This window comes from Sceloporus occidentalis, unplaced genomic scaffold, assembly GCF_023333645.1.
Source record: "Sceloporus occidentalis isolate IW3139 unplaced genomic scaffold, rSceOcc1.0.p SCAF_3, whole genome shotgun sequence".
Taxonomy (NCBI): Eukaryota; Metazoa; Chordata; class Lepidosauria; order Squamata; family Phrynosomatidae; genus Sceloporus; species Sceloporus occidentalis.
Genome location: NW_028316983.1, coordinates 10,035,220 through 10,053,449, shown reverse-complemented (window position 1 = coordinate 10,053,449; position 18,230 = coordinate 10,035,220). Strand labels below are relative to the sequence as shown.

The 18,230-nt window shown below is 42.6% G+C and overlaps 1 protein-coding gene across 3 annotated transcripts in view; it reads right to left on the bottom strand.

Moving 5' to 3' along the window:
* The window catches only part of NKAIN4 (sodium/potassium transporting ATPase interacting 4), a 130,597-nt gene that overhangs the window by 67,089 nt on the left and 45,278 nt on the right, over window positions 1-18,230 (bottom strand). For all 3 annotated transcript variants that reach the window (XM_089513638.1, XM_089513640.1, XM_089513639.1), the window contains exons 2-3: window positions 14,416-14,553; window positions 4,864-4,944 (exon numbers count right to left, since the gene is read on the bottom strand). In XM_089513638.1, the coding sequence (XP_089369764.1) occupies window positions 4,864-4,944; window positions 14,416-14,553 (219 nt within the window). The remainder of the gene's footprint in view (window positions 1-4,863; window positions 4,945-14,415; window positions 14,554-18,230) is intronic.

The following is an 18,230-nucleotide window of genomic DNA, read 5'->3' as shown; positions in this document are numbered from 1 at the left end:
TAGAATCTTTCCTGGTATTGATGTCAGACTAACTGGACGGTGATTGTTGGGATTGTTGGGAAGGGGCGGCGCGTCCCATTCAATTGAATAGGCGCGTGCGCCCGTTGCGCCCTGCGCGCGCCCGCGCCACCACGCCACTGCACACGAGGCCCATTGTTTCCAATGGGGCTCGAGCATAGGCGGAATTCGCCTTACGCGGAGGGATCCGGAACGGATCCCCCGCGTAAGGCGATGACGGACTGTATGACTTATATTTCTGCAGTGTGTTTTGGACCTGAACCTGCAGATAACTTTGAGGTGGCTTCTGTGTTATCTTCACCTTCAAGATCCTGTAATACGTATCTCAGTTGGGCTTCAGATGCTATCAACGCAAAGAAGAGTATCACATTCCCCTACTGTTTCTCACCTTTCAGGTCCTTTTTTATTTACTATTGCTGCAAGAGTATTTCTGCCACACTCTAACTCCCAGAATCCTCCAATTAATTTCCATGATTTTCCTCCTTTTTCACTATTCATATCAGATGCCAGTGTTTACAGAAAGGCCATAGGTGATGTCCAAAATAGGAATATTTCCAACTTTCCTGTTTCCATCTGACTCCGTGAGCTCCCAAGTCACCAACTGAAGCCCCTTTCCCCAGACTCCCCCTTCTATCTCCTCAAAATAACATAGGAGAAGCTTGTGGCCTTTCTAATATCATAGGACTGTAACTCTCATGAGTTCTCCTCATTGGATATGCTGTATAGAATAGATGAGAGTTGCAATCCAACCATATATAGCGAACTCAAAGTTGTGTACCATTCTGAAGTTTAGTACCTAGATTGTTGGGGGCAATTAGCTTACAAACCACTTAGACACTGTTAGTTCAGCATGAAACAGTATATAAATGAAGCTGTTTGTTTTGTTTTTGTTTGCATACCATACCCTATCTTCTGTCTCTCTACTTTGGGCAAATGTCTGCTGAATCTCAGATTCTGACCCTGTTACTTGTATGAGAGGATACCTTAGGGTTTCCAGATGAAATAAGGAAGAGGACTCCTGTCCCTTTGTTATGTAGAAAAGGGAATTTCACTTTTGCTGAAAGGTCAGAGGAGAACTTCTGTGGCAATGGTAACACCCCCATTCAATGTGTCATCAGGGAACTGTCCAAAAGTAAAAGGAGTTGTTTGTTGTTGTTTTTTAAACAAATCTGTTGCCTTGGGTTTTCAAATGCATGGTTCATCCTGGATGAATTAGAATGGAACAAGAGGTACATTATGCACATCTTTAAAAGCTTCCTATATGTTCAGGTGCAACTCCTTTCAAATCCCAAGGTTTTTGGCCAGACAGGATGAGTGCTGTGTTACGATTAAGACCAAGCCTCCATAGCAAGCAGACTATTGTGAGCTAGGCCCATTGCTTGTCATGTACATACATGGGATCTGCATTGACCTAGATGGTCAGCTGAACTTCATGCACAGTAGGCCCTTGGTATCTGCTGGGGCTTGGTTCCAGGACCCCCTGACCAAAAACTGTGGGTGCTCAAGTACCATTAAATATAATGGATAATGAAAAGGTGACTCTCATATAAAATGACAAAGTCAAGGTTTGTTTTCTGGAATTTATATATTTTTGGAATATTTGCAAGCTGTGGATGCTTGAATCCATGGATAAAGAATCCATGGAAATGGAGGATTGACTGTCAGAAAATGTAAAGGTCATGGGTGTCACAATCCCACTGCCCTCATCCATGTATTGTGGATTTGTTGTAGATTTGTCATCTGTACATAGAATTAATCTTTTCAGACCTTCATTGCTAGCTTTGAGCCACAAGGAGGAAACACAGATGGCAAACCCAGCCAAGCACACACCCACCATAAAGAAAATTTGAGTATGACCCTCCTAAGTCTTGAACAAGCAATTATGGCGTGTCTCTTCTCCATCCCCCTCTATAACAGGCAGCATTTGTGAAACCAGTTAAATAGATTGAAATCCATTCCTTTCCTCCCTACACACACACATACCTTCCTCTCCACCTGAATTATCACCTGTCTGAACAGAAAAGGGCAGCCATTACCACCAGCTGCCAAGTTCACTAACTCCATTCTTTCCACTTCACTACACTTCCTTGCATTTTGTCACTATAAATTAACCAGCTGCTGACATAGACAGATTAGCCAAGCTATTACATCCAAAATTAAATCTGGGCCTTGTGATGAGGATGTGGGGAAAGGGAGAGAAAAAGTTTCTATATGTGTAACCCATAGACATCTACCTCCCTAAAGATCAGAGAGGAAGGTTGGACAATATGGCAATTTTTCCTTTGCAAATGCATAGCAGAAAACAGGGTCATTTTCCCTAGCAACCTTTTGAGATTAACTCCAGCAAATGGAGGACTTTACATGATTTAAGGAAGGTCATTTCCAGAATTCTGGTGCCAAGTTCCAATCTTAAATCTGATAATTTCTAAGGGCACATCTACACTGGCCAGAATATTCCAGGCTGTTCCCAAAGTATTCTGGCCTAGGAGCTGCCCAGATTCCCTGTGCTACCTTTGCACTCCTTAGCAATGCCAGGTAGCTGTCTATACAGACATCTCTCTGTGTCACCCGATGCTGCCATTTTTTGTGTGAGTTACTCCCTCTGAGGTCAGAAACGAGGTGCCCAGCCTCAGTAACATGACTAGGCACCTCACTGTATCACTACTGAATGCTCCATGTTTTCTTTCAAAATCTGGAGCAAAAGGTGAGTTTTTAAAAATTATAGTAAGAAAGGGATCGGGCAAATTTGGTGCAGAATAGGCCTCACATCATGAAAATTGTCCACACTTGAATTGGAAATATGGCCCTGTGTTGTGTAGACATATTCGCAGTGAGGACAGGAGAAAACTCGTTTAACTGGCTCATGTAGACAAGCTTTGAGTTTTAGCTTCACATCTGAAGATGATCGCTTGAGGAAAATGTGATTCTTTCCATTTCAGAAAGCATGATCACAGAATCATAGAATCATACCTTTGGAAGGTAGTCCAAAAGTTCAAACCAAGGAAGATGCAGGAAAACCACAGTAAAAGTAATCCCTACAGATGGGCATCAATGCTCTGCATAAAATATCCAACCAAGATATGCAGTTTGTATTTGTCAAGAGTAAGGATGTTATAGGTGACTTTTGAAAAGTATTTTTAGCTACAACTCCCAGAATCCTCAAGCCAATGGTAAATTCTGGAATTCAATACAATTTTTTCCTTGCCAAAAATCAAACAATCAATCTACATGTATTTCTGAACAGAATTATTTCCTGAAGCAATTTGGGATGTATGAGTACCAGGATAAAACACTGCAAAACTCTTGCTGCTTGTTATTCTTCCAGTCCATGTTTCCTAATTGTTAGGGACCCATTTTTTTCATCCAAGAAAGGCTGACCTACAGGGCACCACCCTCTGTGAGCTAGAGAGGTCTGTTCCTCTGTAGATCAGGAAGCAGATGATTGACATTTTCCTAAACTTCCCTGACAGACGCCTACATAATTCCTAAACTAGTGAATACACAGGGATCATGAATATGATGAACCAGCCACAAATGTGTAACTCACAGAATCAATGAATCCTAAAGTTGGAAGAGATGTTAAGGGCCATCCAGTCCAACCCCCTGCCATGATGAAAGCACTCCTGACAGATGGCCATCCAGTCTCTGTTCAAAAATCTCCAAAAAGGAGACTCCACCACTCTCTGAAGCAGTGCATTTCACTGTCAGACAGCTCTTACCACCAGTATGTTTTTCCTAATGTTGAAGTGGAGTCTCTTTTTCTGTAGCTTGAATCAATTGCTTCATCTCCTAGTCTCTGGAAAAGCAGAAAACAAGCTCGCTCCATTCTCATGACATCAGTTCAAATATTTCAACATGACTATTATATATCACCTCTTAATTTTCTCTTCTCCATGCTAAACACACCCAGCTCCCTAAGCCACTCTTCATAGGGCATGGTTTCCAGACCTTTCATCATTTTGGTTGCCCTCCTCTGGATATGCTGCAGAGGAGTGTGTCCGCTACACATTCACAACTGCATTAATGAATTCCAGCCGATGTCACTAACCCTGATACATGAGGTATCAACCACAGTTGCACAGAGTAACACATTGAAATAAAAATTCCAAGTCTAACAAATAAGGAATACACACACACATTTTTTCAAGACCATACTCTTGTCCTGAGATTCCTCTTCTCACCCAGAGGACTGAGAGAAGAAGGCCCAGGCCCTGAGAACTGGGAACCCTAGATGCCACTTTTACTTCAAACAGACATATTTCAACACTGGGGGTGTAGGCCATTTCACTTCCTACTGCACTCATTTGACAGACAGCAAAGAACAGAGAATAATCACAAATGAAAACCTGGAAAACCCCTGCCTTAAATGCCAACATGAGTTTTGCATGTAACAAAGGCTTTCTGTTCTAGAGTTTTAAGGACATGCAAGGAAGGAATATACTGGGGGCAACTAGATCCCTACACACACACATGCACACACACGCACACTGCAATGCAAGAGTTCAAAAAAACAATTTCCCACCAAAATCACACTATGAGCCCACAATGATAGATAGCCTTTTTTTTAAGAGGGATTAAAGCGCTGAATTAAATCCAGTTTATGGAAGAGTAATTTAATCCCCTTTCCACACACACCCCTTTTTCTTTGTATCCCTAATCTCAAAGTGTGCAGGTTGCATTTTGTCTTGCCAGGTCCTTCCAGGCCATACTTTGATGTGTGAAGTCATTTTCCCTTGATGTCCTCCCCCAATGCCCCTCTCTGTTTTGCCCCATACCACCCCATCCATTCCATTCGGGCCCCTTCCTTTGACTATTTCTGGCAGTTCAGACTTCAGCCACACTCACCTTTGAAAGGCCGCCAACCTCCAAATAAAAGCAGATGATGAAGATGTTCCAGGTGACCCAGATGGCTGTCCAGATGGCATACTAGGGGGAAAGAGGGGGTAGAGCAAAGGGACAGAAAGGAAAAAAAGGAGGAAGTTAAATTGGAGAAGAGCATACAAAGAGACATAAGCTCTCTGAGGCCGACATCACAATTTAGATATTTAGAAGATTGTTCCATGATCTTTACAAGAAATCATTTTTTGCCAGCAAGCAAAGAGTCCTTCAGCCTTTAACTGGTTGGGGTAGAGGGATTTGAAATGGGTGCACTGCTTTTAATGAACAATACAGGGTGGTTTTAAAAGAATGGTGCAAAACCAAATTAAAACAGCATTACTTTTTTGCATCATTCTTTTTTAATCATTTGGTCATAGTGTTTTCATTGGATTGACTGTTTCATGCTTTTAAAAACTTTTGTAACACACTTTGTTTAAGCTGATTCAATTTAAATTGTTTTCATAAACTGCTCTGAGTTCCATTTGAGAAGAAAAACAGGATAGAAATCAGATAAATAAATAAATATCAAAGCAAGCTTTCTGTGCTTCTGGTATCCTGCTAGCTTTCAACAAAGGTGAGAATTGTATGTCTGGCAAGAAGGATGACATCCCTGCTCACAGAGCATGGAAGCAATGCATTAACAAATAATGGCAGTACCTGTAACACATTGCTTTTTAAGCTAATAAGGACTTAATCATATGATTAAAAATAATAACGTAACAGATAATGATGTCATTATTTATTAGCCCAACAAGCTACATTTCTTCACATCTCCTAGGTAAATAGGAGGTACTGTAAATATGAGATAAAATGCTAGTGATCAAGAATAGGCAAATGCACCAGGGGGAGGGTCCCTTTTCCTCACCATGTATTCTCAAAAGGCCACATGGGTGTCCCCCCTCCCAAAAACTGGAAGCAACCCCCCTTGTAAATCACTTGTCTGGGTGCCCATTTCTGTCATCAGCAGAAATAGTGGCACACTGGGCAAACTTTACACAGAGCTCCTGTCTGCAAGGAAGCTGCAGTGGCAGCTCCAAAAACAGGCCACCTCCTTTCCCTGTGCTGCACAGTGTGGACTATTGGCATGTGGACAATGAATCAGAGTGAAATGGACCTGATCCAGCTGCCCTGAACCAGAAGTCACTCCGGAGTTTCTAGGAAACAGCAGGCTTTCCCCTGAATTTGCTCACTTTGGAGCAAATTTGGGTTAAGGGCCAGAAATTGTGGTATCTTTCCAGAAGTAGTCGGGGGTCATTAGGACTGCCAGCTCTGGCTTCAGGTGAGTTTGGCATTCTTCCCCAGTGTAGACAACCTCAGTTGTGCATCCTGTATGGCAGAGTGTTGGACTAGCTGGCCATTTTGGTCTCCTCCAATTTTGAGAGTCTATGATTCTAACTATCCAGTTTGAGAACCCTGTTCCCAAAATAAATTCAAAACCATGGCTGTTTCTCTGAAGATGCCAGCTACAGATGCTGGTGAAATGTCAGGAATAGACTCTTCTAGAACATGGCCACATAACCCGCAAAAACCCACAAAAAAAAAACCATGTCCTTTAAACTTTAGACAATAACCTACAATAGATTTGCCACCCCACTAGCTGCCACTGAGCAAGGTTATCAGATGTAGAAATGATAAAACCTGGGGGTATTTGACTCAAACTCCATCACTGAGAGTTCCTGCATGGCAGGGGACTGGACTGAATGGCCTTTGTGGTCTCTTCCAACTCTAGGATTCTATGATTCAATAAATTTTACCATCAGAATTTTACTTAGTGGACTTCAACAATCCCCAATACCTCCTTCCATGTTCTGTCTTTGTATTATGGGAGCCATAACCAATTTTACACTGTGGGTATAGGGATTACACAGCTAACACATGCTGCAAACAGCCTCAAAACATTACACAGAATCTCTGTTACAGATGTGATTGTTGAGATCAACTAAGTGGGACATAATTCATTCCCAGAATGCAGGCATTCCCAGACAGGATTCCCCTCTTATCTTCTGTTTGCATTGGAAGCTTTCATTGGTGGAAAAGGGAGCTTTGTTATTCCAGAGCAAATGGAGAAGAAGGCTGATTCAGATATAAAGTGTTGATGAGGGCTAATTGGGCGGGGGGGGGGGGGAGGACACCATGGGGACCAATTCAACTTGGGACTATTGAAGAAAGTAAATGGTGAAAATGACCCTCTTCCTTGGCTGGGCCAAGTCCCAGTTGAACTAGTTATACTGGATATGTGCATGTAAAAATTCATCCGTGCTATTCCTACTTGCAAGGATGACATCACAGCTATTTTGTTTGGGCAAGTCATATGCTCTCAGCTTTAGAAGAATGCAATGGCAAACCTTCTCTGAACAAATCCTACCAAGAAAATTCCGTAATAAGTTTGCTTTAGGGTCACTGTTGTATCTTTTATTTGTGCAACAGAACTGCATTTTTGCAAATGCTGTTTCTTTCCAATTCACCCAGCCCTAGAAGGAGTGGAGGTGGGGGACTGCTTGAGGTTCTTTGCAGTTGAGTCTGGAGATCTGCTTGTGAAACCAGAGAATCACCTGGATGTTAAAACAAGCCAAATGACTTCTGACACTTTATAATGAACTGCTAGGAGCTGAGGCTGTACCAATTATTGTCTCCCTGACATACATACTCACATACGCACACATGCAGATACACAGACACACGGACTGATGGGTAGCTGTCACGAATTGTCTTTCCACTACAGGCCCAGGAGGTGATGTGGCCGACTTGTTTCCTTGATTCCAGAATGAGGCTCTCTGCTTGACAAGCAACCTCCCTGAAAAGGCCTGACTGGAGAATCCTCTCTTGCCAATATCCTAGACAGCTCTATGGAGTTTATTACTTAAGCAGCAGGGCTTGTCAATGAGCATTTGTCTTCCTCTTCAATAGTTTGCAGCAATAAAGCCAGACTTGGAGGAGAGAAGGCGTTTATATTAATAACCAGCCAGTCACAGAAGCCACTGTGATTTAGAGTGGATTTCCAGTACTCGCTGAACTCAGGAGCATCTGTGGCCAGATTTCAAGGGCCTGGATCCAATGCTAGCACAGTGCCTAGATGCAAAAGCTCTTGAATACTGAAAAGAGTCATCCTGAATATCCTTGCAAAATGAGTCTCACCAATCTATAGAGGCTGGGTGGTGCAATAGTCTGGGTAACATGCTGATCATGTACCGGTTAAATGCCTGAACACAGCTCCATTACCCACAAACTATCCACGCTGATGGAACTCCCTGCCACACCAGGTGGGCACTTGTTTCCTCCCTCTCTTGGCAACCCTTGTAAGTATGCTAGCAGAGCATTGTGTTCTACAAACATTGAATTGGATCTTGGCAAAGGAAGCAAATACAGTGGGCACAATTCATCAAGAAGTTACCCACTCCTGCCAGAATGAATGAGCACAACAAGCACACTACAGAGACTATTGTTGGGGAAAGGAAACCATTTGTTTCAATGCAATGCAGCGAAGTTGCTACTTTAAACTACAGCCCTTAGGATGCCCCACCCAGTATAGCCACTGCTATGTTGGCTAGGAGATTTCGAGAGCTGGAGTCCAAAAAAACAAGTTATCCAAGCTCTGATCTGTTATGAAAGTGGCAGACTGTACCCTAACTGATCTACTAGTTTAGAAGCACTAGACTGCAATGGTACTGGTGGGTAAGCCTGGTGGGTTAGACTGCAGTGATACTGGTGGAATGTACTTTGGCTGATCAACCAAGTTAGAACACAGTAAAGGCATGGAAGCTCCAGAATTCTATTACAGGAGGCAAAGGCTAATCAATGCAGATGCAGCATGACTGGTTAAGTTAATAGAAGATATTTACATAGGGCATGGCACTGTTGGCTGGCAATTAGTGTACCAGGCGCTTGTACTGTTAACAACATGGTAATTTAATTTATATCCAAAAGGCTGTGTAACAAGGTATAATAGTCTGATTAAAATAAATTATGCACACTCTGTAAGAAGGGGCAGATGAAGGAAATATTTGTCCATAATCTGAACTGCCCTGCTCTTAGCCAAAGGTTTATTATACACACATACACACAATACACATACACAGTTTAGAGAGGGGCAGATAAAGATTTGAGGAGTCAGATTTGCTTCCAGGACTTGAGGTTTCCTATCACTACCATAGTTTTGGATTTTAAAAAAAGGCCAAAAACACAGGGTAACCAGATGTCCTAACTGCAAAGGAAGATAAGGCACTGTAAAATGTAGGACATTCAAAATGTCCTACATTCTGAGCATGACTAAGAAGCATGCATGTATATTTACACTAGTGTTTTTAGCTTTTATTTTCATAGAATAATAGAATCGTAGAGTTGGAAGAGACCACTAGGGCCATCCAGTCCAACCCCCTGCCATGCAGGAAATCCAATTCAAAGCATCCCTGACAGATGGCCATCCAGCCTCTGTTTAAAGACCTCCAAGGAAGGAGACTCTATCACCCTCCGAGGGAGTGCATTCCACTGTCGAACAGCCCTTACTGTCAGGAAGTTCCTCCTAATGTTGAGGTGGAATCTCTTTTCCTGTAGCTTGCATCCATTGTTCCGGGTCCTGTTCTCTGGAGCAGCAGAAAACAAGCTTGCTCCCTCTTCAATATGACATCCTTTCAAATATTTAAACAGGGCTATCATATCACCTCTTAACCTTCTTTTCTCCAGGCTAAACATCCCCAGCTCCCTAAGTCGTTCCTCATAGGGCATGGTTTCCAGACCCTTCACCATTTTTGTCGCCCTCCTTTGGACACGCTCCAGTTTCTCAATGTCCTTTCTGAATTGTGGCGCCCAGAACTGGACACAATATTCTAGGTGGGGCCTGACCAGAGCAGAATACAGTGGCACTATTACTTCTCTTGATCTAGACACTATACTTCTATTGATGCAGCCTAAAATAGCATTGGCCTTTTTAGCTGCCGCATCACACTGTTCACTCATGTTCAACTTGTGGTCTACTTGGACTCCTAGATCCCTTTCACATGTAGTTTCATTCAGCCAGGTGTCACCCATCCTATATCTGTGCATTTTATTTTTCCGCCCTAAGTGCAATACCTTACATTTCTCTGTGTTGAATTTCATTTTGTTAGCTTTGGCCCAGCTTTCTAGTCTATTCAGGTCATTTTGAATCTTGATCCTGTCCTCTGGGGTATTAGCTATTCCCCCTAATTTGGTGTCATCTGCAAATTTGATAAGTATGCTCCCAATTCTGTCATCCAGGTCATTGATAAAGATGTTGAATAGCACTGGGCCCAGGACAGAGCCTTGTGGGACCCCACTGGTCACTTCTCTCCAGGATGAAAAGGAGCCATTGTTGAGCACCCTTTGGGTTCGGCCGGTCAACCAATTACAGATCCATGTAACAGTTCCTTTGTCTAGCCCACATTTTACAAGCTTGTTTGCAAGTATGTCATGGGAAACCTTGTCAAAGGCCTTAGTGAAATCAAGATATACTATATCCACAGCATTCCCTTCATCTACCAAGCTGGTAATTTTATCAAAGAAAGAGATTAGGTTTGTCTGGCATGACTTGTTTCTCTGAAACCCATGTTGACTTTTTGTGATTATGGCATTGCCTTCTAGATGTTCACAGACTCTGTTTAATGATCTGCTCCAGAATCTTTCCTGGTATTGATGTCAGACTAACTGGACGATAATTGTTGGGATCCTCTTTTTTCCCCTTTTTGAAGATGGGGACAACGTTTGCCCTCCTCCAGTCGGCTGGGATCTCTCCTGTTCTCCAGGAGTTTTCAAAGATTATTGCCAATGGCTCCGATATTACATTTGCCAGTTCTTTTAATACCCTTGGATGGAGTTCATCTGGTCCCGGAGACTTAAATTCATTTAGATTAATAAGGTGTTCCTCTACTATCTCTTTACTTATTCTGTGCTGAAATGCCCCTATTCTGTCCTCTGCTCCATTATCCTCAGGTTGAGCACCCTTTGCCTTTTCTGAGAAGACTGAGGCAAAGAAGGTGTTGAGTAATTCAGCCTTTTCTCTGTCTTCTGTTAGCATTTTGCCATCTTCTCCACGCAGTGACCCTACCGTTTCCTTCTTCTTCCTTTTGCTGCGGACATATCCAAAAAAGCCCTTTTTATTGTTCTTAACCTCTCTAGCAAGCCTGAGTTCATTCTGCGCTTTAGCTTTTCTGACTTTACCCCTACACATGCCTGCTATTTCTTTGAATTCCTTTTTTGTGATTTCCCCCTTTTTCCATTTCTTATACATCTTCCGTTTCAAACTCAGCTCAGTTGAAAGTTCGTTAGTCATCCATCCTGGTTTCTTGAGACACCTCCCGTTTTTCTTTCTCACTGGAACTGTTTGAAATTGTGCCTTCAGTATCTCTCTTTTGAGAAACTCCCATCCATCCTGAACTCCTTTATCTTTTAGTATTTCTGACCATGGAATTGCCCTCAATACTTCTCTAAGTTTACTGAAATTCGCTCTCCTAAAGTCTAGGATGCATGTCTGACTATGCCTGGCTTCTCCTTTCCACTGTATTACAAACTCCAGGAGAACATGGTCACTTCCACCTAATGATCCCACCACTTGCACCCCATTAACCAAGTCATCCTTGTTGGTTAGGATCAAATCTAAAATAGCTGACCCCCTTGTTGCCTCTTCCACCTTTTGGACCATGAAATTGTCTTCCAGGCAAGTGAGGAATTTGCTAGGCCTTGAGGATTTTGCTGAGTTTGACTTCCAGCAAATATCAGGATAGTTGAAGTCGCCCATCACTACTACATCTCTCTTTTCTGACTGTGTGGTCATCTGTTCTAGAAAGATATCATCCAATTCCTCAGTCTGACTTGGGGGTCTGTAGTAGACTCCCACCGTAACACCCTTGTTGTTTCCCTCCCCTTTGATTCTTATCCAGATGCTCTCCACCTGGTTTCCATGATTGATGTCCAGGATCTCTTCACTGGTGTAAATATCTCTGACATATAGTGCTATTCCTCCTCCTTTCCTGTTTGGCCTATTTCTCTTAATAAGGTTATACCCCTCTATTTCCACATTCCAATCATGAGACTCATCCCACCAGGTTTCAGTGATGCCTATTATATCATATTTGCTTTGTTGTACTAGGAGTTCGAGTTCATCTTGCTTATTTCCCATGCTCTGTGCATTAGTGTAGAGACATCGCAGACCATGGTTCCCTTTTACTTGCTGCCTGTGCAAGTTTTTTTGCCTCTCACTGTTGGGCCCTTGCACTGTTTGCCTTGTTTCCTCTGTGTCATTTTGACTATTTTCGCCATCCCTTTCGCCTTCCTTAATATTGTCTCCCTTCCCCTCGGAACTTAGTTTAAAGCTCTCCTGATCAAGTTCTTGAGACTGTTGGCAAAAACATTTCTTCCAACTGGCGTGAGATGCAACCCATCTGTTGCAAGAAGTCCCTCCTCATGGAACCGCAGCCCATGATCGAAGAATCCAAATCCTTCTCGGCGGCACCATCTGCGAAGCCAGTTGTTCACATCTGCTATTTTCCTCTCCCTTCCTGGACCATGCCCTTCAACTGGCAGAAGAGACGAGATGACAACCTGTACATCCATTCCTTTCAGCGTCCTACCAAGCGCCTCGTAATCCCTTTTGATGTTCTGAATGCTGTGTCTTGCAGCATCATTAGTTCCCACGTGGACCAAAAGGAAGGGGCATTTGTCAGTAGGCTTGACCAGTCTTGTCAGCCTCTCTGTCACATCACGGATCTTTGCACCTGGAAGACAACACACCTCTCGAGACATCTTGTCAGGCCTACAAATCACTGCTTCTGTACCCCTCAGCAAGGAGTCCCCCACTACGACCACACGCCTCCTCCGAGGCTTAGCAGCGACTGTTCCCTCGGGTGGGACTCGCAGGCTCCCCTGCTCTGTCCCTGAAGTCTGTCCATGCTGCTCTTCTTCATCCTCCTTGATAAGGGAAAGAGCTTCGAATCGATTCTCTAGCTGCAAGCTCCCCGAACAATTCCTTCTTGGCTTACTTCTCTTTGTGACATTCCTCCAGCTGTCTACCTCCTCTGTTTGGCAAGTGACCTCTTCCACCCTAGCATCTTCCTCTGCATGGTACTCATCCAAGATGGTTAGTTCTATTGAGTCCAGGAAATCCTCTTGTTCCCTAATATGCTGAAGTGTAGCTACTCTGGACTCCAGCTGCTGCACTTTCTCCTCCAAGAGTGCTACCAACTTGCACTTGGTGCATGTGAAGTTCTCCATTTCTGTAGGCAAGAAGAGAATCATCCCACAAGAGTTGCAGGTGACTGCAGCAGATCCCTCGTTGTCCATACTGCAAAGTCTTTAGTAATGAGTATAACAGTCAATCTACTGGGAATACTTCTTTAAAGGAATGTACTGGCTGCTATCTTACACTTAATGTCCAACATTTTTCTTGAATGTCTTACATTTTGCAGTTCCTCTTGTATAGAAGGCTGAGATGTTGGACTTGTCCTAGGAAAAAAGGATGACTGGTCATCCTGGAAAAACAGCACTTTTGAATTGTTCTCAGAAACAAGGCAATGCCATTTATTAAGAATTAGAATTATAAAGTAATGTTGAGAGGCTTTAAAAATAACAATCAAGGAAAGTAGAAATCCATGACATGTAGGGTTGACAATCAGGCACCAGCTACATGTTCAGTCTTCCCTAATCCAGAGTTTAAAAATCCAAACTATTCCAAAATTGTCCACCTGGGTGGCTGAGATAGTAACACCTTTGCTTTCTGATGCTTCAGTGTACGCAAATTTGAATACACAAATAGTGTGTATAAAATTACCTTCAGGCTATGTGTATAAAGTATATACAAAACATAAATGCATTTCATGTTTAGACTTGGTCCCATCTCCAAAATATCTCATTGTATATATGGAAATATTCTAAAATCCCAAACATGTCTGGTCCCAAGCATTTTGGAAATGAGGGACTCAACCTGTATGAACAATTTTGTATCCTACTGAAATATTGAGTGAAAGTATTGATTTCAGTTAACTCTGTCATATATTTAGCTCTAAAATTAACATATTGTCCACATTCATAAATTATTTGATGCACACATTTCTGTATATATGAGGGGCTCATATCCCACAATATTAGGGAGAGGCATTGTATCTTCTTCAGTCTACATAAAAGGAAATCCATCTCAACCTTCAAAAAGGTAACATCTCGTATAATAAGGAACACCTGCCAATCCTTCTGGCCCTCAAATAAGGGACAAATAAATGGGTCCTTGGTATCTGCTGAGGTTTGGTTACAGGATTCCCCCATGGATACCAAATCCGTGGATGCTCAGTCCCATTATACACAATAGCATAGTAAAATGGTGTCACTTACGTAAAATGGCAAAATCAAGGTTTGCTTTTGGAATTTTTTAAAAAAATATGTATTTTCAAGCCATGAGTCATTGAATCTGTGGATGCAGAATCTGGAGATACAGAGGGGTGACTGTAATAAGGGACAAGACTATTAAGTAAGTATGACAGTGTGGCTTCAGAATCATTGATCAAACTCTGTGCTACTTACCACCACAATGTAGCGTGGCCTGTACTGGATTGTACCAAAGAGGCCAAGGATAACGATGATGATGTGGAGAAAATTGGCGAGAATTGGAGCCCATTGGTATCCCAGGAAATCAAAAACTTGTCTCTCTAAGGCAGCAAGCTGGAAAAGAAGAAGCAGGAGAAAATGAATAGAAATGATCAAGGCTTGTCATTAAAATTATTCATCTCTTAACAACAACAAAAGAAAGAGTGGTTCATTGCCAGCAATCCCTGCCTATTTCTCCCCATATCCTCTCTATCAGTCATAGGAAGAAATCTTCATCATGTTCCAAGACAAAATTTGTGCCAAAGAAATAAAAAATTGTATGTGCACAATGAATTCAAAGAAACAGTATAGCTGGGCACCAAGGAGGCCCTTCTCTCAGTCCCATTACCTTACCAGGCTTGTTTCACTGGTACAAGGGAGAGGGCCTCCTTGGTGGCTGCTCCCAGGCATTGGAACTCCCTTTTCAGATTGGCTAGGGTGGTTCCTTCCTTGGTATCATTCTACCACCAAGCAAAACCCTTCCTATTCCAATAGGCTTTTAGAAAATGACTGCAAAGGGCTTTTAATGGTGCATTTTTTGTGTTTTTAATATATACATATCCTGTCTTTTAATGAATATTTAAATCGTTTTAATTCTAAATGGCTTAATTGCTTCATTAAAAAACTTTTTTATGTATTATTACTGAAGTTTTTGTATGTTTTTTATCTGTTCAGGTTTCAATATTCTGTAAACTGTATTACAGCAGCACTCTATGGCTCTGTGATAAGCTGGAACACATCTAGAGGAGGGCAGCCAGGAGGGTCAAAGGTCTGGAAACCAAGCCCTTCGAAACCAGGCCCAGGATGGTCAAAGGTCTGGAAACCAAGCTTAGGAACCTGGGTATGTTTATTCTGAAGAAGAGAAGATAGAGAGGTGACATAATAATCCTCTTGAAATACCTTAAGGCACATCATGTAGAAGATAGAGCAAAGACATAGCTGGAAAATCAGTATGTAAAAGGATCTTGTAGCATCTTTGTGACTAACTGAAAGAAAGAAGCTGGTAGCATGAGCTTTCACAGAAGTAAGCTAAAGTCTGTAAACGTTCATGCAATCAGCTTCCCCCCCCCCCCCCCCATTAAATTAGTCTCAAAGATGTTACAAGATCCCTTTGCATAAAGACAGAACAAGTTTGTTTTCTGCTATTCCACATCTTAGGACAAATGGTAAGAAAATAGGATCCACCTAAACATATGGAAAATCTTCTTGATGTTAAGAGGAGTTTGACAGTGGAATGGACTTGACCACAGTGTAGTGGACTCTCCTTCATTGGAGGTATTTAAACAAATGTGCTTTAGTTGTGCATTTCTAAGAGCTGATATGATAGCCCTGTTTGAATATTTCAAGGGATGTCATATTGAGGAGGGAGCAAGCTTGTTTTCTGCTGCTCCAGAGAACAGGTCCCGGAGCAATGGATGCAAGCTGCAGGAAAAGAGATTCCACCTCAACATTAGGAGAAACTTCCTGATAGTAAGGGCTGTTTGACAGTGGAACAGACACCCTCAGATTGTAGTGGAGTCTCCTTCTTTGGAAGTCTTTAAGCAGAGGCTGGATGGCCATCTGTCAATGGGGATGCTTTGATTGTGATTTCCTGCATGGCAGAATGGAGTTGGACTGGATGGCCCTTGTGGCCTCTTCCAACTCTATGATTCTATGATTCTACAGGGCAGGGGTTGGAGTAGTTGGTCCTCGGCCCTTCTAATTCTGTGAGTTTTGTGATTTTTATTATTCCTTCCAGCTCTTGAATTATTCAAGTTTTATTTCCAACATTGAATCCATTCTTCTGTATGTGCTGTGTTGGGTCACGCCTGACATGTCTGTGTCTTTCTTTCAGTGACTCTAGACGGGAAGCCAAGTCAAACGTCTTCTCACAATATCCTGAAGTCACAGGGTTATCTCTCTGAAACATATACCACTGCAGGGTTTCTTTGCTTAATAGCTAAACTAATATACTGAGGCACTGATGCTTTATCTACATTTTTTAGGTTTAACATAATAAACAAAACCAATTCAGTGCCTGATTGGATAAACTGATTACGGTCATGTGTCCTCTGGCCAACCAACTAGAAGCTAGGATTTCTAAATGTGATTCCGGTATGTGCTTTGATCTTCCTAATGAAAAATTAAGGGCTTAACACATTGCCATGGGCTCCAATGATGCAGAGAAAATTGATTTTGAAATGAGTAATAGCCTTCCAGTCCCACTTTCACAGGTAAGGGAGTTGTTCACTCAATTGCTGCTGTGTTTCATGTGGGATTGTTGGTGGCATCTGTCGGTTTGCTAATTAAAACTAGATGCCTTGGAGTTGAAGAATATAGCTTTCAAAGGTGTCAAAAAGAAAATAAAGAGAAAATGATAGTTAACAAAACTTAATAAAGACAAGAAGAGAGGCAGTAGGCAATGGGCATGATCCCACTGTGATGTTCTCCTGAGCAAGGCTGTTAAAATGGGAATTTACATAGGAGCACCAATGCTTATTGCCTCCTGTAATGTGCTGTCACCACTTGTGTTTAAAAGCATAAAACATCCAAAGGCCTACTATGCTGCTAAAGTAACTACAAGGCCTCTTCCACCCTCCTCAAGTCAAAAATGGGCTCAAGAAAAAAGGTACCAGGAGAGAAACTGGGATCAGGAACTGCCAACCTTAAATCTTCCATACAAATGTGTGCATAGAAGATCTGTATAAAAAACAAAAACGAATTTGCAGATGGCACCAAATTAGAGGGGGTAGCTAATAACCCAGAGGTCAGAATCAAAATGGTTTTAACAGATTAGAGAGCTGAGCCAAAACTATGGCGGGTTATAGACCGCTGCTTTGAGGCGGTCTGCCGCCGCCGCCGCCGCCTGCTCTGTGCGGGAGCCGCAGTAGCCACACCGCGCGGCTCCCGCGCAGAGCAAAAAAGGAGCTCCAAAATGGAGCTCCTTCTTGCGGCGCCTCTGTGATGTCGCGAGGCGCCGCTGGCACATTTGCGACGTCATAGGCACCGCGTCACGTCTGGACGCTATGCGTCCGATACGTAAACATGGCGGCCCCCATGTGGAAGGGGCGCCGCCATGTTGTACATATGGAATACGTACTAGGATTAGGGGGGTGCAGAAGCACCGCCCCTTCCTAACCCTAATACGTATTCCATACGTATTTTTTGGCGGTCTGTAACCCGCCAAAGAAATGTATTTTATTAGGGAGAAATGTAGGATACATACAACAAAACAATACACATGCAAATCACTTCTGCGTCCCCAGGCTCACACAGTATATATATATCCAACATTTTCCAGGCAAACATTCTCTGAAGATGCCAGCCACAGATGCTGGTGAAACATCAGGAAGAAACTCTTCTAGAACATGGCCACACAGCCCAAAATACCCACAAAAAACTATGTAGGATACTACATTTGGGCAGTAAAAATGAAATACACAGATATAGGATGGATGACTTCTGGCTTTACAACAATACATGCAAAAGGGGTCTGGGAGTCTTAGTAGTCCACAAGCTGAACATGAGTCAACAGTGTGATGGCAGAAGCTAAAAAAGCTAATATGATTCTAGGCAGCATCAATAGGAGTGACTGGAGCATGTCCAAAGAAGAGTTACCAAAATGGTGAAAGGTCTGGAAACCATGCCCTATGAGGAACGACTTAGGGGGCTGGGGTTGTTTAGCCTGGAGAAGGTTAAGTGATGATATTATAGCCATGTTTAAATATTTAAAGGGATGTCATATTGAGGACAGTCCTGGACGGAGCAAGTTT